The 27,993-nt window shown below is 43.1% G+C and overlaps 2 protein-coding genes across 2 annotated transcripts in view; both read right to left on the bottom strand.

Moving 5' to 3' along the window:
• Nucleotides 1-17,140, bottom strand: part of ccdc180 (coiled-coil domain containing 180) — a 29,605-nt gene extending 12,465 nt beyond the window's left edge. Inside the window, exons 1-22 of the mRNA XM_070905011.1 lie at nucleotides 17,081-17,140; nucleotides 16,305-16,402; nucleotides 16,118-16,218; nucleotides 15,184-15,293; nucleotides 14,904-15,032; nucleotides 14,247-14,357; nucleotides 12,451-12,546; nucleotides 12,198-12,361; nucleotides 10,939-11,040; nucleotides 10,681-10,760; nucleotides 10,190-10,278; nucleotides 6,545-6,664; nucleotides 6,262-6,435; nucleotides 6,029-6,144; nucleotides 5,660-5,786; nucleotides 1,852-1,906; nucleotides 1,661-1,773; nucleotides 1,397-1,578; nucleotides 1,137-1,306; nucleotides 560-740; nucleotides 318-464; nucleotides 3-147 (exon numbers count right to left, since the gene is read on the bottom strand). Of these exons, the coding sequence (XP_070761112.1) occupies nucleotides 3-147; nucleotides 318-464; nucleotides 560-740; nucleotides 1,137-1,306; nucleotides 1,397-1,578; nucleotides 1,661-1,773; nucleotides 1,852-1,906; nucleotides 5,660-5,786; nucleotides 6,029-6,144; nucleotides 6,262-6,435; nucleotides 6,545-6,664; nucleotides 10,190-10,278; nucleotides 10,681-10,760; nucleotides 10,939-11,040; nucleotides 12,198-12,361; nucleotides 12,451-12,546; nucleotides 14,247-14,357; nucleotides 14,904-15,032; nucleotides 15,184-15,293; nucleotides 16,118-16,218; nucleotides 16,305-16,402; nucleotides 17,081-17,140 (2,670 nt within the window). The remainder of the gene's footprint in view (nucleotides 1-2; nucleotides 148-317; nucleotides 465-559; nucleotides 741-1,136; nucleotides 1,307-1,396; nucleotides 1,579-1,660; nucleotides 1,774-1,851; nucleotides 1,907-5,659; nucleotides 5,787-6,028; nucleotides 6,145-6,261; nucleotides 6,436-6,544; nucleotides 6,665-10,189; nucleotides 10,279-10,680; nucleotides 10,761-10,938; nucleotides 11,041-12,197; nucleotides 12,362-12,450; nucleotides 12,547-14,246; nucleotides 14,358-14,903; nucleotides 15,033-15,183; nucleotides 15,294-16,117; nucleotides 16,219-16,304; nucleotides 16,403-17,080) is intronic.
• A 1,069-nt stretch (nucleotides 17,141-18,209) lies between these two features.
• Nucleotides 18,210-27,029, bottom strand: card9 (caspase recruitment domain family, member 9). Its single transcript, XM_070903710.1, has 13 exons — nucleotides 26,916-27,029; nucleotides 26,274-26,343; nucleotides 25,211-25,348; nucleotides 24,133-24,251; nucleotides 23,808-24,014; nucleotides 23,644-23,727; nucleotides 22,268-22,519; nucleotides 21,458-21,583; nucleotides 20,149-20,337; nucleotides 20,013-20,070; nucleotides 19,320-19,447; nucleotides 18,523-18,581; nucleotides 18,210-18,432 (listed from the first exon to the last, which is right to left on the bottom strand). Exons 1-13 carry the CDS (start codon nucleotides 27,027-27,029, stop codon nucleotides 18,339-18,341), a joined length of 1,638 nt encoding a protein of 545 aa, XP_070759811.1. The 3' UTR covers nucleotides 18,210-18,338.
• Nucleotides 27,030-27,993: the final 964 nt, after the last annotated feature.

Below are 27,993 nucleotides of genomic sequence, written 5' to 3'. Positions count from 1 at the left end.
ACCTGCTGTAAACTCTTGGACTCAAACGCCTCCAGCTCAGAGTAGATGGACTCCTCTGTCACACTGATCTGTTTGGTTTCCTCCTTTAGTCTCCTCTGAAACAACTTCACCTCCTGCTGAGCAAAATCACCTCCTTCATTAAACAACCTGCAGGAGGAGAAAACACAAAGACAATTTATTGGATCGAGACAGCTGCAAAGAGAGACAGGAAAGGCTGGGGAAGAGAGAGGGGATGACAAGCAGCCCGGGCTGGAAGCGAACCCAGGCTTCTGCAGTGAGGACTGTCACTTTTTTCAGACTGCCCTTCCAGGTGTTACCTGAAGGAGTTGAGGAGTTGTGTTGTCCTGTTTCTGACCTCCTCCACTCTGAACTGAACTGTCTGTCTGAAGGTGGTCTGACAGCACTGGGTGTCTTTGATATGTTGATCCAGACAGTCCTGTAGGGTGGAACTCACAGCCTCCAGACTGCAGAGACAAAGAGAGACTGTAATACAGGACATAGATGACTCTCCAGTAATGAGTCTAAACAGTCAGTGAGCTGACCACAGGTCAGTCGTTACCGTTGGCTGCTGTCAGCTGTCTGGACGTTGTCCTCCATGTTGGATAGAATGATGGTGCACTCCTGGTTCTTCTTGCTGATGGAAGTCTGCAGCTCCTGCAGCTCCACCCTGCAGGAGGTCAACACGTCCAACACCTCCTCACAGTGAACGTCCACACGCTGTCTGTGGAGCTGCAACTCAGCTACAAGAACACACACACCCAAAGAGCTGAAACAACTGGTGGTAACTACCGATAGCACCGGGGTGGTAGCAGAACCTCCTGTTAGCTGTCATTTTGGCATGTTTTAGTAGGACATAAGAATAAGAATATTTTGTCTTAAACGAATAGAAATGTTAATTAATGAAAAAAAACACAGTCTGTGTTATATGGAACAGCCTGCTGCCACTTTGACACCATCTTCTTAATAAACCCAAGATGTTTTTATTTATTTGTGTGTGTGTGTGTGTGTGTGTGTGTGTGTGTGTGTGTGTGTGTTGTCTCTCTGTATTGACTTTTAAACATGTTTTGTTTTATCACTCTGTAAAGCACTTCTATTGTCAGAGTCCCTTTACAGAGATGTGAGTGTGTGTGTGTTACCCAGGCGGGGTTGGTATATGTGGGTCTGGATGTGTTGGGGGTTCAGCTGCTGCAGTTGGAGCTCCTGCTCTGAACGCAGCGCTTCCTTCCTGTCTGTCACCATGGCAACGGCCGAGCTGAGGACGTCATGGAAACGCTGCTCCAGGTGGTCCAAGAACAGAGTCCGTGTCCTGGTCATCAAACACACGCAGTCAGCCCTAGAGGGCGCTCCTCTGTTGCCATGGTGATACACGTGTGTGTGCATGTGTGTGTGTGTGTACCTGCTCAATGTGTGTGTGAGCAGCTCTACAGGAAACAGGCTCAGGTGTGCTTCCTGCTGCAGGTCATCCGGCAGATCGGGGGCAGGGCATCTAAAGGCAGGGCCACTATAGGCCACACCTCTGGATGATGTAAACATGACATCACTGCTGATGCCACAGAGATCCAGCAGAGAGGACTCCGCCTACACACACATACACACACGTTTTTTTTTTGGACCAATAAGAAGTCAATCACTGTTTGTCAATAACTGATCAGAGCTTCACCTCAGTCAGCCAATCCAGAGAGGGTTGGGCGGGGTCTGTGTAATTCTGACAGCTGATTGGATGATTCTCCGTCATCTCCTCTAGTTTCTGTATTTCAGCCCCCCCACTGGTTTCTACACAAACAAACAAACCAGTTTAGAAACACAACAGTTCATTATTTAAACCTTGAACTGAACTGAGGCCAGACTGACCCGGGTTGGCAGGGTCGGTGGAAGATGGGTGGAGGTTCTGAAGCTCTTCTGGACTCTGAGGAGGAAGATGGTCTGATGAGGAGAGACGGCATTCATCCCACTTTGGATGGAGCGGCTCTCATATCTAGAAATCTCACTGACTTTATTAGTGAACCAAAACCGTGACAACCCAGAGTCCAGACCAGGAGGCAGAGTCGCAGTCCTACACGCTTCTCTGTGCTTCCATTAGAGCAGTTACCCACCCAAATCCCCATAATGACTGTGTCTGCCCCCCCACCATTTAAATTAATTCAATCAAAAATCATTAATTATCATTGAAAAACAAGAGTCATTAATAAAAGACCACCACTGCTATAGTCCAAAACAACAGGAAAATGAAGTGTGGACTGTTAAACATCAGATCTCTGTCATCTAAAGCTATATTAGTAAACGAGTTAATATCAGAGAATCATATTGATCTACTGTGTCTGACAGAAACCTGGCTGTGTCATGAAGAGTATGTCAGCCTGAATGAATCCACTCCGCCCAGTCACACTAATACTCACATCCCTCGAGGCACCGGCCGAGGAGGTGGAGCTGCAGCCATCTTTGACTCAAGCCTGTTGAACTCTAGACCTAAACTGGATTATAACTCATTTGAAAGCCTCGTTCTGAGTCTCTCACTCCCAACCTGGAAAACACTGAAGCCAGTTTTATTCGTTATAGTCTATCGCGCTCCAGGTCCATACTCTGAATTCTTATCTGAACTCTCAGAGTTTTTATCAGGTTTAATCCTTAAAACAGACAAAGTCATTATCGTAGGTGATTTTAATATTCATGTGGACGTTGATAAGGATAGCCTTGGTACTGCATTTATCTCATTATTGGATTTGATTGGCTTCTGTCAGAGGGTACAGAAACCCACTCACTGTTTTAATCACACCCTCGACCTGGTTCTGACATATGGACTTGAAATTGAACATCTAATTGTCTTTCCACAGAATCCTTTGTTATGGGACCATTATTTAATAACTTTTAAATTCCTATTACTGGACTACACACCATTAGGCAAAAAACCTACACCAGATATCTATCTGATAGTGCTGTAGCTAAATTTAAGGAAGTGATTCCATCGGCATTAAATTCAATGCCACGTCTCAATACAACTGAGGACTCCTATGCTAACCTTCGTCCCTCTCAAATGGACAATCTTGTTGACAGTGCTGCAGGCTCAATGCGATTGACACTTGACTCTATTGCCCCTCTTAAAAAGAAGATAATAAAACAAAGAAAGTCAGCTCCATGGTATAACACCCAAACCCGCAAATTAAAGCAAACAGCGCAGAAACTTGAAAGGAAATGACGCTCCACCAAACTGGAGGAATCACGTTTAATTTGGCAAGATAGTCTTAGAACTTATAGGAAGGCCCTCTGTAAAGCCAGAGCAGCCTAGTACTCATCATTAATAGAAGAGAACAAGAACAACCCCAGGTTTCTCTTCAGCACTGTAGCCAGGCTGACAGAGAGTCACAGCTCTATGGAGCCATGTATTCCTATAACCCTCAGCAGTAACGACTTCATGACCTTCTTTAATGATAAAATTCTAACTTTTAGAGACAGAATTGATCACCTCCTGTCTTCAGGTGGTATCTTACCTTCAAACACAGGAATCTCAGAAATAGCTGTAAAACCTGATATATATTTAGATTGCTTTTCTCCCATTGACCTTCACCAAATTACTAAAACCATCTCTTCATCTAAGCCATCAACTTGTCTCTTAGACCCCATCCCAACCTGGCTGCTTAAAGAGGTTTTACCTTTAGTCAGCACTTCTTTACTAGACATGATCAATCTGTCTTTATTAACAGGCTACGTACCACAGTCCTTTAAAGTAGCTGTAATTAAACCTCTTCTTAAAAAGCCCACTCTTGATCCAGAGGTTTTAGCCAACTATAGACCTATATCTAACCTTCCCTTTCTCTCCAAGATTCTTGAGAAAGCAGTCACCAACCAGCTGTGTGACTTTCTACATGACAATAAGTTGCTTGAGGACTTTCAGTCAGGTTTCAGAGCGCATCATAGCACAGAGACGGCACTGGTGAAAGTTACAAATGACCTTCTAACTGCATCAGACAAGGGACTTGTCTCTATACTTGTTTTGTTAGATCTTAGTGCTGCATTCGACACCATTGACCATCATATCCTATTACAGAGACTGGAACATTTAATTGGCATCAAAGGAACCGCACTAAGCTGGTTTAAGTCGTATTTATCAGATCGATCTCAGTTTGTACACGTTAACGATGAATCCTCCATGTACGCCAAAGTCAGTCATGGAGTTCCACAAGGTTCTGTGCTTGGACCAATACTATTCACCTTATATATGCTTCCTTTAGCAGATATCATTAGAAAACACTCCATACATTTTCATTGCTATGCAGACGATACCCAGTTATATTTATCGATCAAGCCAGAAGAACCTCATCAGTTAGCCAAGCTCCAAGCGTGCCTTAAGGACATAAAGACCTGGATGACCAGCAATCATCTGATGTTGAACTCAGACAAGACAGAAGTTATTGTTCTCGGCCCTGAACACCTCAGAAACACAGTATCTAAGGATATTGTTACCTTAGATGGCAATGCCCTGGCCTCCAGCGGCATATTTTACAACCGATGAGCAAACTATAATATTAGACAAAGAAGAAGTTCAACACATCATCCAGGCTGAACGCAGCACAGCAGCAGCTGCCAACAACCCCCACTGTGTGACTGAAGGCTTCTAATATCACTGCGCCATCATGAGGGCCCGAGCAGATCTGACTGTCATTACATTTGTGTGTTCTATTAAATTCATGTGTTGTGAGATGTGTTCTTATGGCGTGTTGGACAGTTTTAGTCTTATTCTGTCAGCTGCAGCCCCGGAGTTTCAGACGGAGCAAATAAAACATAAATATAAAAACATGGTTCAAAGCGGTGAGTAGGCTTACTTTCATATCTTCTAAGAACAACAAGTACGAGGCTTCAGTGCTTCAGTCAATCTCTGCTGGAGGATGATATCAGTAAACAGGAGTCACTCCCTCCAACCAGGATCTATATCTCTCATATTAAACACCGTCAGGGAAAGACAAAGGGCTGCCAGTCTCTGAACACTCTGCCCCCTTAAGAGACCCTCTCATGATCCGCCCCGAGCTCCACGGGATCTTCTATGATTGGTGATGTCATTTTCCAAGAGAGTTGATTGGTCAGTAGGCGGAGCTTTCATACGAGTTGATCTGTTATCTGGAACATCAACCTGCTCTGAAGCAGGTTAGGTGTGCAGCATAAGTTACCATGGCGTTGTTGTGACCCTGAAAACACAGGGTTAACCCTGAGGGTACTTCGCTGACCTCAAATCCTGCTCCGTAGTACAGGCCTCTGGACTCCAGCCAGATATCTGATGACTTTTAAAAGACTCGCAGCTCGACACCAGTGACTCCTGATCTCACATGGACTTAAATGTCAGTCAAATTTCTAGTATGTTTATACACACAAACTGATAATGTTATTGATCCAGTCAGGGAGTCTCTGTGTTCAGTCTCAGCTGCGTTCAGACGTATGAAGTTATAATCTATTTATCTTTATTGGCATGAATGTGATCCCAGATGTTTTTATCGGACAGCTGACTGAGTGTCACCAGCTAGTCGTTTAGCTCATCATATAAAACCAAAACATGCGAGTATGCGTGTAATAATGGAAATGAGAAGACATCCGTGTGTCCACGGCCTAAAGTTGTAGGCTGTACTGAAATTGAGAGATGTAGGTGTGTCTGAGGTGTGGTTGCCATGGTTACCGGTCTGTAGGTGTGGTTGAGGTGGTAGAAGGAGCTGAGGCTGCTGCTATAGGAGAGGAGCTCCTCCAGAAAGAGAGACGGGAGACGATCCAAGAGCTGACACTGATCAGAGACACACTGTCTGCAGCTGCGCACACACACAGACACACACACGAATACATCTGAAAGTTATAACTTCATTAACTGATAAGAGACCTTCAGAGGTAAATGGTTGGAAGTGGAACAAAAACACAATTTTAACTTATATTGAACAATTTCCTCCAAACAGCAGACGAACTGATCTGAGAGCTGCATGTTTGATCCATGTAGTGACACTTAATGCTAACTCACTCTGCATTAGAATTAGCATTAGCATGTGTCCTGCAGTACCTGTGTTTGAAGTCCTGCAGGTAGTGGACAGTTTTGTCCAGAGACATCTTCAGAGCGTCCTCACTGCTCTCCTGACGGAGTCCAGCCAGAAGGTCGTCCAGACGCACCTTCTTCTTCTGACAACACAACAGCAAAGCATCATGGGAGAACACAGACGTTTACAAGACTTGTCCTATCTCAGGCCCCGCCTCTTTGGAAAAAGTCAGGGCCCGTGAAGCTGCTGTGAGACTCACCTGAATGTGATGCTGCTGTGAGCATCTGAGGTCATCCAGGTGTTGTTGTAGTTCTTCTTCTCTCCTCTTCAACCTGCTGCTGTGTGTCTCCCATAGCAACACTGCTCCTCGCATGACAACAAACACACACCTGCTGAGACTGAGAGCGCGACGGGCCACAGAGTCGCAACACAGCTGCAGACAGACAGACAGGTAGAGACAGATCAGGTTACATAAATACAGATATTTTGGACATTCAGCCTACTGAAACATGTATAGTCTCAGTGAGGTTTGTGTGACTGACATCTAAGGCAGCCAATCGCTCGTCATCCTGACTTTGGCTTCCTCTGATCAGAGTGAGGAGCTGAGAGCTGACAACGTCGTTCACCTCCTCCTCTGACAGCTGCAGAGCTGAGAGCGCCTCCTGCAGGAGAACATGGTTAGAAAGCAAGAAACAACGTGATAGTTATGTTGTCATATTGCGACACAGACACTGTGACACTTTCATTCATGTATCAGACACTCAGGAGTTCAGTAGTTGAAGAGTGCCACGAGACTTAACTAACAGTGAAACATGTAGTAAATGTAGTGAAACATGTAGTATATGTAGTGAAACATGTAGTAAATGTAGTAAATGTAGTGAAACATGTAGTAAATGTAATGAAACACGTAGTATATGTAGTGAAACATGTAGTAAATGTAATGAAACGTAGTAAATGTAATGAAACATGTAGTAAACGTAATGAAACATGTAGTAAATGTAGTGAAACATGTAGTAAATGTAATGAAACATGTAGTAAACGTAATGAAACGTAGTAAATGTAGTGAAACATGTAGTAAATGTAATGAAACATGTAGTAAACGTAATGAAACATGTAGTTAATGTAGTGAAACATGTAGTAAATGTAATGAAACATGTAGTAAATGTAGTGAAACATGTAGTAAATGTAATGAAACATGTAGTATATGTAGTGAAACATGTAGTATATGTAATGAAACATGTAGTAAATGTAATGAAACATGTAGTAAACGTAGTGAAACGTAGTAAATGTAATGAAACGTAGTAAATGTAGTGAAACGTAGTAAACGTAGTGAAACATGTAGTATATGTAATGAAACATGTAGTAAACGTAGTGAAACATGTAGTAAATGTAATGAAACATGTAGTAAATGTAGTGAAACATGTAGTATATGTAATGAAACATGTAGTAAATGTAACGAAACGCAGTAAATGTAATGAAACATGTAGTAAACGTAATGAAACATGTAGTAAACGTAATGAAACGTAGTAAATGTAGTGAAACATGTAGAAAATGTAATGAAACATGTAGTAAATGTAGTGAAACATGTAGTAAATGTAGTGAAACATGTAGTAAATGTAATGAAACATGTAGTATATGTAGTGAAACATGTAGTATATGTAATGAAACGTAGTAAATGTAATGAAACATGTAGTAAACGTAATGAAACATGTAGTAAATGTAGTGAAACATGTAGTAAATGTAATGAAACATGTAGTAAACGTAATGAAACGTAGTAAATGTAGTGAAACATGTAGTAAATGTAATGAAACATGTAGTAAACGTAATGAAACATGTAGTTAATGTAGTGAAACATGTAGTAAATGTAATGAAACATGTAGTAAATGTAGTGAAACATGTAGTAAATGTAATGAAACATGTAGTATATGTAGTGAAACATGTAGTATATGTAATGAAACATGTAGTAAATGTAATGAAACATGTAGTAAACGTAGTGAAACGTAGTAAATGTAATGAAACGTAGTAAATGTAGTGAAACGTAGTAAACGTAGTGAAACATGTAGTATATGTAATGAAACATGTAGTAAACGTAGTGAAACATGTAGTAAATGTAATGAAACATGTAGTAAATGTAGTGAAACATGTAGTATATGTAATGAAACATGTAGTAAATGTAACGAAACGCAGTAAATGTAATGAAACATGTAGTAAACGTAATGAAACATGTAGTAAACGTAATGAAACGTAGTAAATGTAGTGAAACATGTAGAAAATGTAATGAAACATGTAGTAAATGTAGTGAAACATGTAGTATATGTAGTGAAACATGTAGTGAATGTAATGAAACATGTAGTAAATGTAATGAAACACGTAGTAAATTTAATGAAACACGTAGTATATGTAGTGAAATATGTAGTATATGTAATGAAACATGTAGTAAATGTAATGAAACATGTAGTAAACGTAGTGAAACGTAGTAAATGTAATGAAACGTAGTAAATGTAGTGAAACGTAGTAAACGTAGTGAAACATGTAGTATATGTAATGAAACATGTAGTAAACGTAGTGAAACATGTAGTAAATGTAATGAAACATGTAGTAAATGTAGTGAAACATGTAGTATATGTAGTGAAACATGTAGTATATGTAATGAAACATGTAGTAAACGTAGTGAAACATGTAGTAAATGTCATGAAACATGTAGTAAATGTAGTGAAACATGTAGTATATGTAGTGAAACATGTAGTAAATGTAATGAAACATGTAGTAAACGTAATGAAACATGTAGTAAACGTAGTGAAACATGTAGTATATGTAGTGAAACATGTAGTAAATGTAATGAAACGTAGTAAATGTAATGAAACATGTAGTAAACGTAATGAAACATGTAGTAAATGTCATGAAACATGTAGTATATGTAGTGAAACATGTAGTAAATGTAATGAAACGTAGTAAATGTAATGAAACATGTAGTAAACGTAATGAAACATGTAGTGAATGTAATGAAACATGTAGTAAACGTAGTGAAACATGTAGTAAATGTCATGAAACATGTAGTAAATGTAGTGAAACATGTAGTATATGTAGTGAAACATGTAGTAAACGTAGTGAAACGTAGTAAATGTAATGAAACGTAGTAAATGTAGTGAAACGTAGTAAACGTAGTGAAACATGTAGTATATGTAATGAAACATGTAGTAAATGTAATGAAACATGTAGTAAACGTAGTGAAACGTAGTAAATGTAATGAAACGTAGTAAATGTAGTGAAACGTAGTAAACGTAGTGAAACATGTAGTATATGTAATGAAACATGTAGTAAACGTAGTGAAACATGTAGTAAATGTAATGAAACATGTAGTAAATGTAGTGAAACATGTAGTATATGTAGTGAAACATGTAGTATATGTAATGAAACATGTAGTAAACGTAGTGAAACATGTAGTAAATGTCATGAAACATGTAGTAAATGTAGTGAAACATGTAGTATATGTAGTGAAACATGTAGTAAATGTAATGAAACATGTAGTAAACGTAATGAAACATGTAGTAAACGTAGTGAAACATGTAGTATATGTAGTGAAACATGTAGTAAATGTAATGAAACGTAGTAAATGTAATGAAACATGTAGTAAACGTAATGAAACATGTAGTAAATGTAATGAAACATGTAGTAAACGTAATGAAACATGTAGTAAATGTAGTGAAACATGTAGTAAATGTAATGAATCATATAGTAATTGTAATGAAACATGTAGTATATGTAATGAAACATGTAGTAAACGTAATGAAACATGTAGTAAACGTAGTGAAACATGTAGTAAACGTAATGAAACATGTAGTATATGTAATGAAACATGTAGTAAATGTAATGAAACATCTAGTATATGTAGTGAAACATGTAGTAAACGTAATGAAACATGTAGTAAATGTAGTGAAACATGTAGTAAATGTAATGAAACATGTAGTAAACGTAATGAAACATGTAGTATATGTAATGAAACATGTAGTAAATGTAATGAAACATCTAGTATATGTAATGAAACATGTAGTAAATGTAGTGAAACATGTAGTAAATGTAATGAAACATGTAGTAAACGTAATGAAACATCTAGTATATGTAGTGAAACATGTAGTAATTGTAATGAAACCCAGATTCATATGTAATGTACTTGAAAGTATTTTTACCTCACAGCGCTGGACCTCAGCCAGTCGATCCTGCCTCGTCTGTTCATGACTGCAGCGCAGCTGATAGAGGAAGTCAGCATGAAGACTGTCTGAACACACACACACAATAAGTGAAACTAAAGTTTCAAATGTAGCACGTTCTGGCTTGCTGCTTGTTTCATCTACTGCTGCTGTGACAACATGAGTTCACTGGTTGATGGAGCTAATAAACAGCCGTTGGAGCTAATAACCAGCTGGTGGAGCTAATTCTCCAGTCGCTGCCATTAAACCACCACAGAAGAAGAAGAGGACGCGACGAGATGACGTCATTAAAGAGCTCCAGTGGAAGCTCAGACGATGGAGAACCATGTGGAGAACATGATGGAGAACATGGCATCTGTGTTAGTTTCACACAGGAATCACTTTTTACAGAGAGAGGTTTTTATATGTGCAAAATTATGATGCAAATAAAAACAGTTGGATGGAAACAGAAACACAAATGGAAATATTACCGATCTGTTGATTGATGGCTGTCAGCTGGTTGAACCAATCAGAGACCAGCGCAGTGGAGCAGAAGGGCGGGACCAGAGAGCTGAAACACACAGAAAGGATATGATTGGACAACAAGCCGGGGGTTGAGCATGTAAACAAATGGGATCGTCATTGGACTGTAGGACTGATCCTACAGCCAATGCAAAGACAGTTGTATCGCTGTGACAGATGAACTGAACCAATCAGAAGACGGACAGCAGAGTCTCTGTTGTTGTTACCAGGTCTGATAGATGATGTCACGACGTTGTTCTGTCAGATCTCGTTGAGTTTGTTTCATCTCCTGAACCAGCTGCTGATCCTCATCACTGCTGCAGAGACTCCTAAAGCACAAGTACTGCTGATACAGCCGTTCAACAACAACTAGTACTTATACTACTACTGTTGAGGCAAAGTCATCTGAGCCTGTATACAACCTGGTTCTCAACTCACCTGCACCAGTCTAAATCGTGTTTAAACCTGTCTAAAACCCACCTGAACCTTTCTAAAACCTGTTTCAACCAGTTTGACCCAGTCTGAACTGAACTAGGTCTGGGTGATATATTGAATATATTCGATACATTCCAATATCAATTAATCTGCGATATAGCAGATGACCATATTGTCATATTCAAATGTCCGCCGTAGTAACATTACATAAACAGGGAGCAGCAATCACAACACACAGCCTCAATAACTATCATGCTGCAACCTGAGCTTCTTTACGCACTTTATGGCTGACTAAAGTCACAGAAGGTACTTATGTGACTTTAGTCAGCCCCCTCACACATCCTCGATTCCTTTCCTCCCGTCTTAGTCCGTCCCACCTGAGATGTGAGAGGAGGAGGTGAGGAGGGGACACGAAGAGAGAGGAGTTGAGGCAACAGACATTTAACAAAATGAGACATCTGTGCTTCTGAGCCGTCATTTTAAAGTGAGCTGCATCATCTGCCCGTTGTTTTGGTGTGATCTCTGTCAGATGACAGTCCATGAGAACTTATATATTTACTTTTAAATCAATTCACAACGTGGTGCAATGTGACAAGAATGTACGAAAGTCACTTTTTTTAGCACACATATATATACATATATATTTCTGTATTTTGTAGTGTGAAGCACTACAAAGAGAATGTTCTTGTTGTTGTCAACGATCAAAACATCGGTGATATGAAGGTGAAACGTCATTACAAACGGTGAAGGGCAGAATGTTTGATCGTGCATTTGATCATCTTAAATAACTAAACTTATGAATACAAAGGAGAGCCCACATCTGTAGAGTCCTGTTCCCGCCATGGTTTGTGTATTCCAGCTGTGTCACGCCTCTTTTATACGTCATGGGTACCGAAAACACTCAGTTAGCTTTGTTTAATCTATGGCAATGCATCATAAATTAGTTTGAACCAGTCTAAAACCTGTTTGAACCACTTTGAACCAGTCTAAGTCCTGTCTAAACCAGTCTGAAAGCTATCTGAGCCGGTCAGTTTCCTGGTTCTTCACCCACCTGAAGTTGCCTATAACCTCGTGGACTCTGCTCCTCCTCCAGCGGCTCAGACTGTCCTCCCAGTGCAGACGGAGGAGTGACCTGCGTTGCAGGTTCTCCTCCTGGAGGAGCAGCAGCAGACGAGCCACGCTGCGACGGTTAGCCAGAAGAGACTGATTCAACAGCTGAGACACAGACAGAGAACTGTGAATGTCAGTGTGAATGTGAGGGGTCAGAGGTTGGAGGTTAAAGGTCGGGGGTTACAGTGCGTTACCGTAGCCTCAGTGTGGATCAATCTGCAGACGTCAGATGGAGGCAGGAAGCTGATCTTCTCCAGCAGGTGGCAGTACTTCCTGAGCACAATTCTGATCTACAAGAAAAACATAGAGTAGACATATGGTCAGAAATATATATATATATATATATATATATATATATATAGCTCCCTCAAACTTTTACTTTTACATTTTTGTTTTGATTTGTTATTTTTTCACCTTTATTAAGCACTTATGAACTATGACAGAGATGAACTATGACTCATCAACGTCGGAAAAGGAAGCGCAGGGATTGGATGAAATGCGGCAGACCTTGACACGATCACTGTTCACAACATCCTCCGACCATCCAGCCTGACGGTGACTGTGTTTACATCAATGATGCTTGGGGCGCCCTGGTAGCTCACTGGGTGAAGCGCGTACCACATGGGCTGGGTCCTCGCCGCAGCAGCCCGGGATTGATTCCGGCCTGGGCCCTTTGCTGCCTGCCGCCCCCCCCCCCTCGCTCTTTCTCCTGCATTTCCTGTCATTCTTCACTGTCACTGTCCAATAAAGGCAGAAAATGCCCAAAAAATCTTTCAAAAAAAGATGCTTGGTGCTCAAACGTAGTCAAAGCTGATGGACAATGTTCCCCAGATGTCGAGTTTTTAATGTTAAGATGTCCATATTATCTGCTCAGAGACTTCACCAGTGTCTTTGTTGCTGCTGTTTACATTCCTCCCAATTAAAAAGATGCACTGCAGGAACTGTATGAGGTCATCAGCAGTCACATGACAAAGCAGCCTGATGGTATTTTTATTGTAGCTGGTGATTTTAATCAAACAGATCTCAGAACTGTTTTACCTAAATTCCACCAGCATGTCCACACCTCCACCAGGGGAAACAATAACATGGACCATGTTCATAAGAACATTCGTGGCAGCTACAAAGACCTCCCCCCACCCCCATTTTGGACAATCAGACTACAATAAAATCATTCCCCTTCGGTCAGGTGACAAGGTAGAGCCTGGAGAGAGACCTCAACACCAACAACACCAAAGACAAGCAGCAAGCGGTCCAGACCACCACTGGCTACAAAAACAGGTGTGCCCCCATCATGTGTGAGGCCACGTCGCCAGAGGAGCTGAACTCCGTCTATTCTCGCTTTGATCGCCTCAACAACTAACCTGACGCCCCAGGGGATTGGATGAATCATCTGTCCATCCAACCATCACCGAAGAGGAAACACGTGACACAACAAGTGTCAGTCTGAGCTGCCAGCTAGCTATGTGATTAGCATTCCTTTGTAAGGAAAATTTGTGCATAAAAGGCACTCGCTGTTGTCACACCAAAACCACGCCTGTAGCTGCTTGTAGTTCCTTATAAGATGCTACTTGGTCTGAACCACTGTGTTTCGGCCACAAGCCCATAACTTCAAGCCTGGCGAGATGGATTCTCGTGTGATCTTGCGAAACCAGCTGCCGCGCAAAGTAATATGAATATGAGTAAAGCTGCTGGCCTGATAACATCTCTGGCCAAGTACTAAGAACATGTTCCAACCAGCTGGTCGATGTCATCACTGACATTTTCAACATATCACTGTCACAGGAGAGTGTTCCCACCTGCTTCAAGACAGCCACCATCATCACCGTACCTGAAGAGGTCTGCAGTAACGAGTCTAAACGTTCTGATGAAACTGGTTCTCTATCAAACAACAATGAGACTTCATGTCAACAATCTGTCCCTCCACACAGCACAGCAGGTCATTCCTGCTCATGGCCATTAAACCGATGAAACACGTTAAACTCAGTCTGACCTTGTTGATTCGTTGAGTCTCACATTCAGTCAGCTTGTGGTTCAGCTCCGTGATTCTGATCTTCTTCAGCTTCACCTCCTCCTCCACCTCCTCCCAGAGAACGCTCACCTCCTGAACACACACACACACACACACACACACACACACACAATCGTGTTTCCATCACTTTCGGGGACATTACATTGACTACATTCATTCCCTGGAGACCATATTCACCCAAAAACTTAAACCAAGTCTTCACCCTAAAACTGAATTATGGGGACTTGCATTGTGTCCACATGAGGAAGGCGAGTCCCCACATTGTGACTGTGTAAACAAACGTATGTCCCCACAACATTAGTAATACCCGTCGACACACACACACACACACGATGGCTCACATCTTCAGCCAGGATTATAGAAACACTGAAGTCACGAGTCCTAATTCCCCAGCCAATCACACCTCAGAACATTTTGATCAGCCACCAATCAAACTGTCAGTCACATGTCACATGCTCTACGTCAGCAGATGGAGTTGATTTTCATTTCCATACTTTACTTTAAGAACTTCTTACAGGCTAAGTTTCAGTGATATGATCAAAAGCTCCAGAACAGCTACTAAATGGACCTGAAGGTGAAATTGTTTGGTCAACTGCTGTTTCTAAACATGATGTGTACCTGCAGACTGACGTGTTCCAGGTGTTCCAGCTGTTCCATTCTGTCTTTCAAGGTGTTAAATCTGAGGTCCACCTCCTTCAGAGAGGACAGCAGCTCCATCCCGACGGTCCTCACCTGAGTCTCACACACCTGAACACACAATAAGTAAATTAGTTCAGGTAAGAAGCAGTATCATGTGTACCACATACTACATCGCTGTGTATGCTACTTCATGTGTACTACATCAGTGTGTGTACTACCTCAGGTGTATTGTATTGTGGTATATCAGTATGTGTACTACCTGAGTGAGCTCTGTGAGCTCTGTTTCCAGCTGGTTCAGAGCTTCTTTGTGTTTTTTGCTTTTTTTCTCCATCAGTCGTTGGATGACGTCAGAGCTCGGCCGATCAACCACTGACAGAGAGAGAGAGAGAGAGAGAGAGAGAGAGGATGAGAGGTGGAGCTACAGCTGTGATTGGTTGTCAGGACTGAATATAAAATCAGTGGACTTTTAGCCACACTGATTGGTTTAGAGTGTTACAGTCTGTTCCATCAGGTGTTGTCTTTATAACTCCACCTGGCAGGTGAGGTTGTCTTTGACAGATCAAACCTGCTGTCACTGAATATTCTCTGGCTCAATCCGAACCTCCAGTCATACGTAAGATAATGTGTTCAACGTCGTCACGTCAAGTCTGTGAGGGTGCTGGACCACGAAGGGGTTAAAATTAGTTTTAAGACGAATTTAAGACATCAGTCACTCCCTCAGACATAAATCCTGAAACCATCTCAGGACTTTTCTGAGTCTTAAAGCTTTTCATTCCCTTTTATATAAGACGGTCTGTTGTTTTCATTATATTATAATAATATATCAAAATGTCTATTGAGGATCCACATCGACTGGTGGTGTGACTGTTTTTGTAAGTTGGATAAAAAACAGACTTTTAATGCAAATTATTAGACGTGTATTCTGTAATAAAATGTCTAGTCTCACTATATGAAAACAAGAAATAAGTATTTCAAGCGTAGACTGATTGTTGATTATCATCAATAGTTTTATTGTTATTATTCCTTCCCTTGAAGTCTACTTGAGGCTTCTGGTGGACTTGATGAATTGTGGATTTGGACAGATCTCGACATTCGTGGACTCAAGTCCATGAGTGTGCAGGTGTGGTGACATCTCTCTATGTTTGTCTCTACAACTCATCAATCAGGTGATGTCAGAGCGCAACGATACGAACCCATAGAGTCAGGAAGTCTGCTGACATCATCAACAACATCATCATCATCATCATCATCATCATCCACCAGCTGCCCCCTGATGGAGAGAGGACACAACAACCTGACAGAGAGACAGAGAGACAGACATGTTAAATATGCAGGTCATGGATGAACATGATTAGACTGTCTTTCTGTCTGTCTGTCTACCTGCTGGTTGCACTGCAGAGCGTGTTACTGTCATCAGCAGACAGACAGTCTGTCCTTGTGTCTTTCCGTCCAGCCAGAAGAGATCTGGACAGCTGAACCTACAAAACACACAAATATTTATCATATAACAAACACTGAGGACAATAATAAACTCTGCTTTGTTAAATATCCAGAAATATAAAACTTCAGTCATTCAGAATATATTACACTGCTGGATATTCATGCTAAATGTTGCCAAAGAAATTCTTCCAAAGACTTCTGGAACTTGGCTGGCCAATCAGAAGAAAGTGGGCTTTTAGGGAGGCGGGCCTTGAAGAGACGGGAGCTCAAACGGCTTGTGTCAGACAGAGGGTGAACTGAGGGGCCGCATGAAGGGCCACCATAAGATGAAGAAGGACTTATTAGATCTGTGGATCATGCAAAGCTGCTCTAGTGGAGTCCCAGAATAAAGATATGGAGCTGGACATGAACAGAATAGGCCCCTTTAACTCTACAGTCAGTGAGAGTCCAGACACCTCACCTCCACCTGAGGACCAGCTGAATGCCTGTTAACCTGAAGATCCAATCTGGTTCTTCCTTTAACTAAACTACGTGTTATGTTTTAAACTAAAACCAACAAATCTTTCAGATTTTCAGTTATGAGAATAGTTAAATTCATTTTTTTTGTCGATCAACTACATTAATTGAGTAATCGTTTCAACTACCAAAACCGACCTGGTTTATAACCCTTTCTACTGGTCCACACCAGGTCCATCAGACTGCGACCTCTGACCCACCTGGGCGTCAAACAGCTGCCGGTACACCTTCCCGCTCGGAACCGCTCTGCTCTCACACATGCTAACGTCAATTAGCCAGCTGCTAGTCTACGATGCTAGTCCGGATCTTTCAGTCCCCAGCTGTTGGGAGAGTTCCCCGGGCCGGAGGTGCGCTCTCCGGGCCGGAGGAGAGTTCGGCCGTGAGGTGGATCTGTTGAGCGGTCAGTCTTTTTCTCTCTGGTCGTGTGTTTTTACTCTTTCTGTCAATATAAAATCCGTTTGTACCCACTTCATTCCGCAGGTCTGAGCGTCTCTCCGTCACCATGGCAACTAGCGTGCTTTGCGGCGTTCCGGGTCCGCAGAGAAAATCGTAAATTATCATTGTACAGAAAAGAAGAACACTTGAAGACTTTCACCTCTTCATGCGTCTGAAAAGTCACTGTGGTTGACCTGATCAAAATCAGCTGCTTGTTTTTTATTTTATATTATTTAGTTTATTAAATATCTTTGGCTGCTAATAAAAGAAAAAATGAGGCTTCAGTTTCCACCAGAAAACACCTTGTTTTATTCAGCTCTGTCAGGTAACACAGACGTGTTCGGACACAAACAGATGAAATGAAAATATTCATGTGTTAAATGATGAGATACTAACATGTGCAGGTGTAACAGGCTGCTGAGGTTGAACCAGAAAGAGGGGTCACACAGGGGCATGACTGTGCAGGTGATGTATTATCTGCATGTATCTGTTGTAGGAAATGTGTTTATCTGGACGTTTGCAGACATGATGATGTTCCCTCCTTAAACAATGAAATACTTTCTACCTGTCTAACCATAAAAGATATAACCTGAGTACACACGTCAGTTTGTCAGTAACAGCACTTTAGATCATTATAATGTATATAGAACTGCTTTTGCTCTCTTGCTGCAGAAAAAAAGAAATATATTCATATCAGATAAAAGAGACTTAGAGATATGAAGTCAAAATTATTAGAAACTATATCAATATTTTTTCTTACTAAGTCAAAGTTATGACAGTAAATCAATGAGATTATGAAATAATTATTAACACACTATCTCAAAATATCTCATAACAGTGATTTAGGTGAGTATTTTTTATTTTTGGTGGAAAAAATACAAACTAGCAGCTCAGCACAGTCACATGACAAACACAGTGATGAACTGACATGATTGATGAAAATTGGTTCATAAAAAAGAAAAACTCAAACAGCTGCAGAAATAGAAACTTTGAGTGGAGACTCTTTGTGGTGGCAGCTTGTGTTCAGTCAGAGTCGGTGATGTCACTGCCGCTGCTGTCGTCAAGGTTACCAGCTGTGTACTCTTTACAGCAGAGCTTAGACCTGACGGCTCGCTTCCTGTTGTCATGTAAACAAGAACAAGCTCAGATGGACGCTGATAACTGCAGAAATATTTTATATATGAAGTTTAAAAGAATCCCAGCTGACCTGCGGTAAAAGAAGTTTGGTTGACTTCTGGGAATCAGAGAGCCGTCTGCGTCCTCCTCCTGCAGACAGACAGACAGACAGAGAGAGAGACAGTTGGATAGAAAGACAGGTGCAGGATAATCCACTCAGTAGAAAGTAAAAACTGGGCAGATACATTAAAACAAAGACACAAACATGAAAAGGTTTCAAACAGTTGCTGCAGTCTGTTGTTCAGGTGTACTCGTGTACCTGTCGAGCTGATGCCAGATAGTGGCACCAGAGGACTGCAGGCTGCTCTTGAACGCAGCATTCTTCACTGCAGTGATTTGGTGGACTTGGATCCACCTCACCTGAGCTTTAGAGGTGCTGGCAGGTTGATTTTGTTCCCTTTGAACTAGAGCCAGGATAGCTGTTCCCACCTGTTTCCAGTCTTTATGCTAAGCTAACCAGCTACTTGCTGTAGCTTCAAATTTACTGTACAGACAGGAGAGTGGTTTTAATCTGACCATGTGACTCTCAGAGAGGAAGAGAAGACGAGGATTTACCTAAATGTTGAACTGTTCCTGTAAGTGACGTCAGTGCAGTCACAGTACAGTCAGTCTTCATGTGGTCTTTCAGAGTGAAGTCTGTAATGCAGCTGAACTGGTAGAATCTGGTCTAAACCTGTTCTGTTACTCTGCAGTAACTTATGAAGGAGTTTCTGGTGTGCATGTTTTGAAACACCCCAAATAGTATGTGTTTAGATTTCTGAGGCATACAGCTCTGTTGTCTGCTAATAGAAACACTGAAGACAGATAACTTAGCCTGAGGTATATTACCCATGATGCAGTAGGGCTGGGCTTCTGTTCAGACTCTGTGGCTCCTCCTAGAGGAGAGTTGGGCTGCTGCAGCGCTGGCATTTCCTCGTTCTCCCCCGACGTCCCACTGCAGACCTCCTCACTGCTGCCTGATCACACCAAGTCACATGTACTTCACATGACACCACTGCACATCACATGACACTACTGCACATCACCACTTCATCACATGACATCACCACTTCATCACATGACACCACTGCATCACATGACACCACTGCACTTCATCACATGACACCACTGAACATCACCACTTCATCACATGACACCACTGCACATCACCACTTCATCACATGACACCACTGCACATCACCACATGACACCACTGCACATAATCACTGCATCACATGACACCACTGCACATAAACGCATCATCACATGACACCACTGCATATCGCCACATGACACCACTGCACATAATCACTGCATCACATGACACCACTGCACATAATCACTGCATCACATGACACCACTGCATATCACCACACTACTGCACATAATCACTGCATCACATGACACCACTGCGCATCACCACTTCATCACTTGACACCACTGCACATCACCACTTCATCACATGACACCACTGCATCACATGACACCACTGCACATCACCACTTCATCACATGACACCACTGCACATGACATGGCTCTCACCTTTAGCAGCAGTCTCTGTGGGCTCCTCCTCTTCCTCACTGCTCACACTCCTCTCACACTGAGGGAGAAAGCCTTCATTATTACATCATCATCATCATCGCCTATGTCACCAACACCTTCATCACCTTCTCCTCACCTGGTGAGTGTTGTAGGTGAGTCTGCGGAGGCGTGTCCTCAGCTGTAGCTCCTCCCCCTGCGACCTCAGCAGAAGGAGTTCCAGCCTATCAGATTGCTCGGTGAGCTGTCTGACCTGCTCTCTGTACTGATCCTTCTCCTGCAGGAGCAGCCGCGCCTCCTCCTGCTGCTCTGCCCGCGACGACAGAGCCTGAAACACCAATCAGAGGGGTTTACAATCATGTCATCAGCATCCTCCTCCTCTTCCTCACCATGTCTCTCTCTCTGACTCTCTGATCTCCTCCTCCTCCTCCTCTTCCTCACCTTGTCTCTCTCTCTGACTCTCTGATCTCCTCCTCCTCCTCTTCTTGTCTCTCTCTCTGATCTCCTCCTTCTCCTCCTCACCTTGTCTCTCTCTCTGATCTCCTCCTCCTCACCTTGTCTCTCTCTCTCTGATCTCCTCCTCCTCCTCCTAACCTTGTCTCTCTCTCTGATCTCCTCCTCCTCCTCTTCCTCACCTCGTCTCTCTCTCTGATCTCCTCTTCCTCCTCCTCACCTTGTCTCTCTCTCTCTGATCTCCTCCTCCTCCTCCTCTTGTCTCTCTCTCTGATCTCCTCCTCCTCCTCCTCCTCACCTTGTCTCTCTCTCTCTGATCTCCTCCTTCTCCTCCTCCTCACTTTGTCTCTCTCTCTGATCTCCTCCTCCTCACCTTGTCTCTCTCTCTGATCTCCTCCTCCTCCTCCTCACCTTGTCTCTCTCTCTGATCTCCTCCTCCTCCTCCTCCCCACCCTTGTCTCTCTCCCTGATCTCCTCCTCCTCCTCTTGTCTCTCTCTCTCTGATCTCCTCCTCCTTCTCCTCCTTACCTTGTCTCTCTCTCTGACTCTCTGATCTCCTCCTCCTCCTCACCTTGTCTCTCTCTCTGATCTCCTCCTCCTCCTCCTCCCCACCCTTGTCTCTCTCCCTGATCTCCTCCTCCTCCTCTTGTCTCTCTCTCTCTGATCTCCTCCTCCTCCTCCTCCTCACCTTGTCTCTCTCCCTGATCTCCTCCTCCTCCTCTTGTCTCTCTCTCTCTGATCTCCTCCTCCTCCTCCTCCTTACCTTGTCTCTCTCTCTGACTCTCTGATCTCCTCCTCCTCCTCACCTTGTCTCTCTCTCTGATCTCCTCCTCCTCCTCCCCTTGTCTCTCTCCCTGATCTCCTCCTCCTCTTCCTCTTGTCTCTCTCTCTGACTCTCTGATCTCCTCCTCCTCTTGTCTCTCTCTCTGACTCTCTGATCTCCTCTTCCTCCTCCTCCTTCTCCTCCTCCTTCTCCTCCTCCTCCTCCTCCTCACCATGTCTCTCTCTCTGATCACCTCCTCCAGCTGTCTGAGGGTTTGTTTGTTTCGTTGACGGTACATCCTGGCATCTCCCTTCAGCTGAGCGCATCGCAGCTCCTCCTCCTCCTTCTCCTCCAGACTCTGAAAACAAACGCACCCAGTCTCACATCCACCCAGCACACCTGACCTGATCAGCTGATCAGCTGCTCTTTTATTGTGTTGTAACGTATGGTCTTATTTTGCCTGCTGCTGAATTAGTTATTGATTATGTCACAGACATAGACACAAATCATTTTCATACAACATTAACTATTTAAAAGTTGTAGACATTTTAATGAGGCACATTCTTCTCTCACTAACCAAGTTGGAGCATCAGTGTTTACATTCATGAGGAAGACCAACAGTCGTATTGATGTGACATTGTTTAAACACAAACTGATTCCTAATCAATCAATCAATTAATCAATCAATCAAGCAGCCTCCCTCTTTTCTGGTCCGGCATTTTGTTAAAGCTAATTCATCACTTCCTCCATCTGTTTCACAATAAAAGCCTCCACCAATTCAGGGGAACTAATCGCTTCACTTCCAGGGGCTTTTATTGTGAAGAATGCAGGGAGTTTTGAGTTCCATTAAAAGAAAGTGAATACATTTCCGGACTTCTCTCATTGATAACATGAAATGAACTTGTTTTTATTTTATTAGAAAATATGTGGACACGAGATGTGCAGCAAAAATAAATGAGTCGTCCTTTTAACTAATGTGGTTCACTAGTGTGGACTGTTTAAATGGAAACGGTCCACAGTACCCCCCACCAGCTCCCCTCACCCTGGCTCTCTGCTCCTCTGCTCTATGGAGGTCTCTCCTTAGTCTGAACACTGTAGTGAGGAGGTTCATCTGAAGAGGAGCTGGACTCTCCTGCTGCTGCGTCTCCTTCTTCTTCTCCTCCCTTTTCTCTTCCTGCTTCTCCTTTTTCTCTTCCTGCTTCTCCTCTTTTTTCTCCTCCTGTTTTTCCTCTTTCTGCTCCTCCAGTCTGTTGGGGTGGAAGAAGGTCTCTGTGGGCAGAGCCAGACTCCTGCTCTGAAAACACACATTTCAACATGTTGGTGTTGAACCTCACTAATGCAGCTGATTAATGTCACAGTGTCACGTTCAGCTGTCCACTTCCTTTTGGCCATGACGTGTTGACCATTTGTTTGTTTTCATTTTGGTATTTGATCCATCAGAACGAACGTTTCTTACATTTCTCTCTATGTCTTCTTTAAAAACGTTATTCATTTCAAACACTTGATGTTTGTTTACTGTTCAAACGTTTTAAAAGAGTTTTAAAGTGAAGTTTTGAAACTGACCTGAAAGTGTTTCTGCTGAACGTTGCAGCTATAAACGCTGTAAACAGGCTGAAATGTCTCAGAACGTTAATGCCATGTATGTGAAATGTTGCGTGGGAATTGCAGTTAAAGTGGAAGCAGTTGAAGTTTAAGCACTGAAAGCGTTGCTCTTCAGAGATGAAAGTTATTGGTTGAAGTTGAATGATGAAAGCAGTTAGTTATAGTTGAAATGTCACTCGAATCTCAAAACACTAAATAGAAAATGGTAAATGTCTTGGTCCTCTAAGTGGTATATGTCTTGTTTAATGTTTGTTTATATTCTTATGTCTTTCTAAAATCTATAAAATCACAAAAACAAAAAAACAATAAAACACACATTATGTAAAGTCAGAGCAGAAAAAAGCAAAACATGAACAGCTGATCAGGATAAAAAGCAGCATCATGCTCAGAAGGAGACAGAGGTGAAACCAGAAGAGACACAAACACCAGGCAGACAGCAAACAAGGAAGCATGTAGTGAGCCGGTGTGATGGCAGGTCGGCTGATTTTTCACCACGTTTTAAGGTCATATGCAAAAGTTCATTACTGTAAAGTGACACAATAATGAACCTCCACACATCCTGGACCCTCACACACGGCATGAAGCAGCATCACCAACCAACTCTAAAAACATATCGGATTTTAAGTTGGGATGACCTCATCAAATATTTACAAAGTCACCCATGACCCTCTGGGGTAGCCTTTATCAATAAGAACCAACACTAATGGTGTCACTGGGGGGGGAGGCATATATATATATATATGTATATATATATAAACTAAACTGAAGTTGAGGCGTGAGCACTGGAAGCAGTTGAACTGTCAGATGTCTCTCTACCTCCTGCAGCGGCCTCATTGTTCGTCGTCTCAGCAGTCGAGTCTGGCTTTCAGCTCGTAGCACCGTGTGTTTCAGACGCTCCACCTACACACACACACAGAGGTCAAAGGTCAGAGGTCAGATCCCTGGCAGCTGTCTGTGTGAGGGGTCAGAGGTCAGCTGACCTCTATCTGCAGGTCTCTATTGGCCAGCAGGGCGTTGCTCTTCTCTTGGCTCAGAGTGTTGATGTCGGCCATCAGACTGTAGTTGTGATCTCGGAGTTGTTTCACTTCCTCGCTCAGCCGCTCCCGTTCCTCCCGAACCTTCTGCACGCGCTCAGTCAGCTTCTTCAGCTCGCGGTCCCTCAGCTGCTGCTGCCGAGACCACACCTCCTGGACCCAGCAAAGAAACGAGAACACCAAAACACAACGATTTAACCAGCATAGCACCATCTGTCATCAGAGAACACTGTGATCACCAGCTCCAACTGTTCCTTAGTAACCTGCCCACCTGTTCCTTGGCGACGGAGCAGGCCTGCTGGCGACGCCTCCTCTCGTCCTGCAACGCCCTCTGCAGACGGCTGAGCTCCGACATCAAGAACTGGGTCAGACCAGATTCACCTGCTGTGTCTGAACAGAGAGATAGAAGTCAGTCAGGTAAACAGACAGACAGTTGACTAGACAGACAGGAAAATAGATAGACAGTTGACTAGACAGACAGGTAAATAGTCAGACAGGTAAACAGTCAGTCAGGTAAACAGGCAGACATGTAAACAGACAGTCAGGTAAACAGTCAGACATGTAAAAAGTCAGTCATGTAAACAGACAGACATGTAAACAGACAGACAGGTAAACAGACAGACAGGTAAACAGTCAGTCATGTAAACAGTCAGTCATGTAAACAGACAGACATGTAAACAGACAGACAGGTAAACAGTCAGCAGGTAGACAGACAGACAGACAGACAGACAGACAGACAGACAGGTAAACAGTCAGACATGTAAACAGACAGTCAGGTTAACAGTCAGACATGTAAACAGTCAGACAGGTAAACAGTCAGTCAGGTAGACAGACAGACAGGTAAAAAGGCAGTCAGGTAAACACACAGTCAGGTAAACAGACAGACAGGTAAACAGTCAGTCAGCTAAACAGACAGTCATGTAAACAGACAGACATGTAAACAGACAGACAGGTAAACAGTCAGACATGTAAAAAATCAGACAAGTAAACAGTCAGCAGGTAGGTAGACAGACAGACAGACAGACAGGTAAACAGTCAGACATGTAAACAGACAGTCAGGTAAACAGTCAGACATGTAAACAGTCAGACAGGTAAACAGTCAGTCAGGTAGACAGACAGACAGACAGACAGACAGACAGACAGACAGTCAGGTAAACAGACAGACAGGTAAACAGTCAGACAGGTAAAAAGGCAGTCAGGTAAACAGACAGTCAGGTAAACAGACAGACAGGTAAACAATCAGTCAGCTAAACAGACAGACAGGTAAATAGACAGACAGGTAAACAGACAGTCAGGTAAACAGACAGACAGGTAAACAGTCAGTCAGGCAAACAGACAGGTAAACAGACCGATGAGGATGCTGAAGGTCTTGTTGGGCTCCTTCCCGGTGATGCGGCTGTACAGTTGTGGATAATCCAGCTCTAGACTCTCCAGGAAGGCGGTGTAACCTTTGACCCCTGTCCTCTGCAGGATGTCCAGCAGGGCTCCTGCAGAGGTCAAAGGTCAGAACAAAGGTCTTGGGTCAGCTATGTGTCAAACACATAATCCCAGTGATGGACGTGACTCGACCTCAGTGAAGATTCACCGCGAGACGAGTTGAAACTTGAAGCTACGTGCGACTAGATGAGACAGTGTATCGTTTCCATAGCAACGGCTCTCTGTACCACCGTTCTAACCGTCGGCTTTTCAGGGGTTCTTTGTAGCTGGTTATGATTTGTTGCATCTTAAAATATGATTTTATCTGAGTACATTTTAAGGCTTGCGTCAGACAGGAGCAAAAACAGATGCGGTGACAGTTTGAAACTGACCAGCTGACTTCCTTACAAACCGATTGGCTGTTGAAACAGGTGACGTGCCTTAGGCCAGTTTCCACGCTGCAACTTTAACCTTCTGCAACGGTTTTGTCTCAAAGACTCACGACTCACAACTCACACGTGACCTGAGTGACTTGAAGATGATGTGTGTGACTTGGAATTGACTTGTCTGATTGGACGTAGAGTGGCATAGTCGGACCTATCTCCAGACTTCGGAGAAAGGTCTGACTCAACAGATCATCATTCAGGGATAGAAGATAAAAATGCTCTGCTTGTATATATTTCTTTAAACCAATCACAATCGTCTTGGGCGGGGCTAAGCCCAGGATGCAGTGACGGTGACATGCAGAGAGCAAGAGGAGGAGAATGAGACTGAAATAGTCGACCAATGGCAGACTTATCCCAACAGCCTACATCCAGTGAGTCAGACTAGATTGGACTTGAACAATGACATAACCTGAGTTGATCTGCATGACATCATCTCACTCACATTGATACGACATCTGTGATTGGATGTCGCATGTCGCATTCTTTCAGGTGAGACTGCCAAGAATGTCGTGGAACTTTGTGGTGAAACTTCTCACGACGTGTTTCTTACCGACTTTTCTTCTCCTGATGACGAGGGCGGGATCATTGAAGAGCTGCTCCTCATCCTCAGCACTGATCACCTGACAGCACCCACCACAAAACAACCAATCAGCACCTGACGTATACAGCAGAGGGGGGAGGAGATGGAGGCGCTGCATGGTATTAAGCAAAAGGAGGAGCAATAAGAGCATAAGGAGTAAAGAGCAGAGACAATAAGATGTATCAGTGGGCAAGGTGGTGGAGCAGGAGGAGAAGGCCGAGCAAGAGTTCTGAACTCTGGTGGAGGTAGTGTGTGATGTATGGAGGAGGGGGAGGGTGGGAACCGGAGTATAAGGAGGTGCAGGAGGAGTACCAGGAGTAGATGGAGCTGAAGGAGATGTAGAAGATGTAGCTGCAGCAGAGTACCTGGCACTGGTGAAGGTAGGGAGTGATTGAAGGAGGAGGTGTGGCAGGAAGAGGAGGTGCAGGAGGTTCAGGGGGAAGTACCCTGATGCTGTAGGAGGTAGGCAGTGATGTGAGGAGCAGGAGCAGGAGCAGGAGTATCTAGACATGCAGAGATGGAGATTGATTGGAGGAGAAGGTGTAGCAGCAGCGCATTAGGAGGTGAAGGTGTAGTAGAAGGAGCAGCAGGAGGTGAGGGAGGAGGAGTTACCTGGCACTGGCGGAGGTACGGAGTGATTCTTGAAGGGTCGATGGTTTTGATGAGCAGCATCCTGAAATCATCCAGCTGCAGCCAGCAGAGGTCGTCCTCACACACTCCATCCATCACACACTGTGGTGTACTCCGAGTACACAGACCGAGTACTACTACTCACTACTGTACACACTACAGCTCCACACACTGAATACACAACAGACAGTTAGTACTAACCTGAAGTCTCTCCTGTCTCTGCTTGCCTCTCTCTGTCTGTCTGTCTCTCTCTGTCTGTCTGTCTCTCGCTCTCTGTCTGTCTCTCTCTGCCTGTCTCTCTCTCTCTCTCTGCCTGTCTCTCTGTCTATCTCTTCCTCTCTGTCTGTCTCTATCGTCTTCTCTGCTTCTGTGTTTTCTGAGGAACAAGTCTTTTCTCTCACTTCCTGTTTCTGTCTCCTCCCTCTGACATGATTCATTTAAATTCTTCTGAATCCACCAATCACATCACAGCTCTATTACGTTTCCCTCTTTTCACAGGTAAATATATGAAACACATTTAGTGACCAGTTGTCACTAACAATCAGTATCACTGATCTACAGTGGCTTGCAAAAGTATTCAGCCCCCTTGAATTTTTCCACATTTTGTCACGTTACGACCACAAACAGAAATATATTTTATTGGAATTTTATGTGAAAGACCAACACAAAGTGGCACACAATTGTGAAGTAGAAAGAAAATTATACATGATTAAAAAAAAAATTTACAAATAAAAAACTGAAAAGTACGGTGTGCAAAAGTATTCAGCCCCCCTGAGTCAATACTTTGTGGAACCGCCTTTTGCTGCAATTACAGCTGCAAGTCTTTTGGGGTATGTCTCTACCAGCTTTGCACATCGAGAGACTGAAATTTTTGCCCATTCTTCCTTGCAAAACAGCTCAAGCTCAGTCAGATTAGATGGAGAGCGTTTGTGAACGGCAGTTTTCAGATCTTGCCACAGATTCTCGATTGGATTTAGGTCTGGACTTTGACTGGGCCATTCTAACACATGAATATGTTTTGTTTTAAACCATTCCATTGTAGCCCTGGCTTTATGTTTAG

The sequence above is a fragment of the Enoplosus armatus genome, chromosome 4 (genome assembly GCF_043641665.1).
Source record: "Enoplosus armatus isolate fEnoArm2 chromosome 4, fEnoArm2.hap1, whole genome shotgun sequence".
Lineage (NCBI taxonomy): Eukaryota > Metazoa > Chordata > Actinopteri > Centrarchiformes > Enoplosidae > Enoplosus > Enoplosus armatus.
The sequence above is the reverse complement of the archived record's forward strand: the minus strand, read 5'-3'. Positions and strand labels throughout refer to the sequence as shown.

Excerpts from the sequence above, each read along its gene's own strand:
- card9 (XM_070903710.1), bottom strand. The coding sequence starts at position 27,029 with ATGGATGGAGTGTGTGAGGACGACCTCTGCTGGCTGCAGCTGGATGAT. Across the intron at positions 24,015-24,132 it reads GCTCCGTCGCCAAGGAACAG|GAGGTGTGGTCTCGGCAGCA; the intron begins GTGGGCAGGTTA and ends TGCTGGGTCCAG. Across the intron at positions 18,582-19,319 it reads CCAGCCCTACTGCATCATGG|GAGGAGGACGCAGACGGCTC; the intron begins GTAATATACCTC and ends GTCTGTCTGCAG.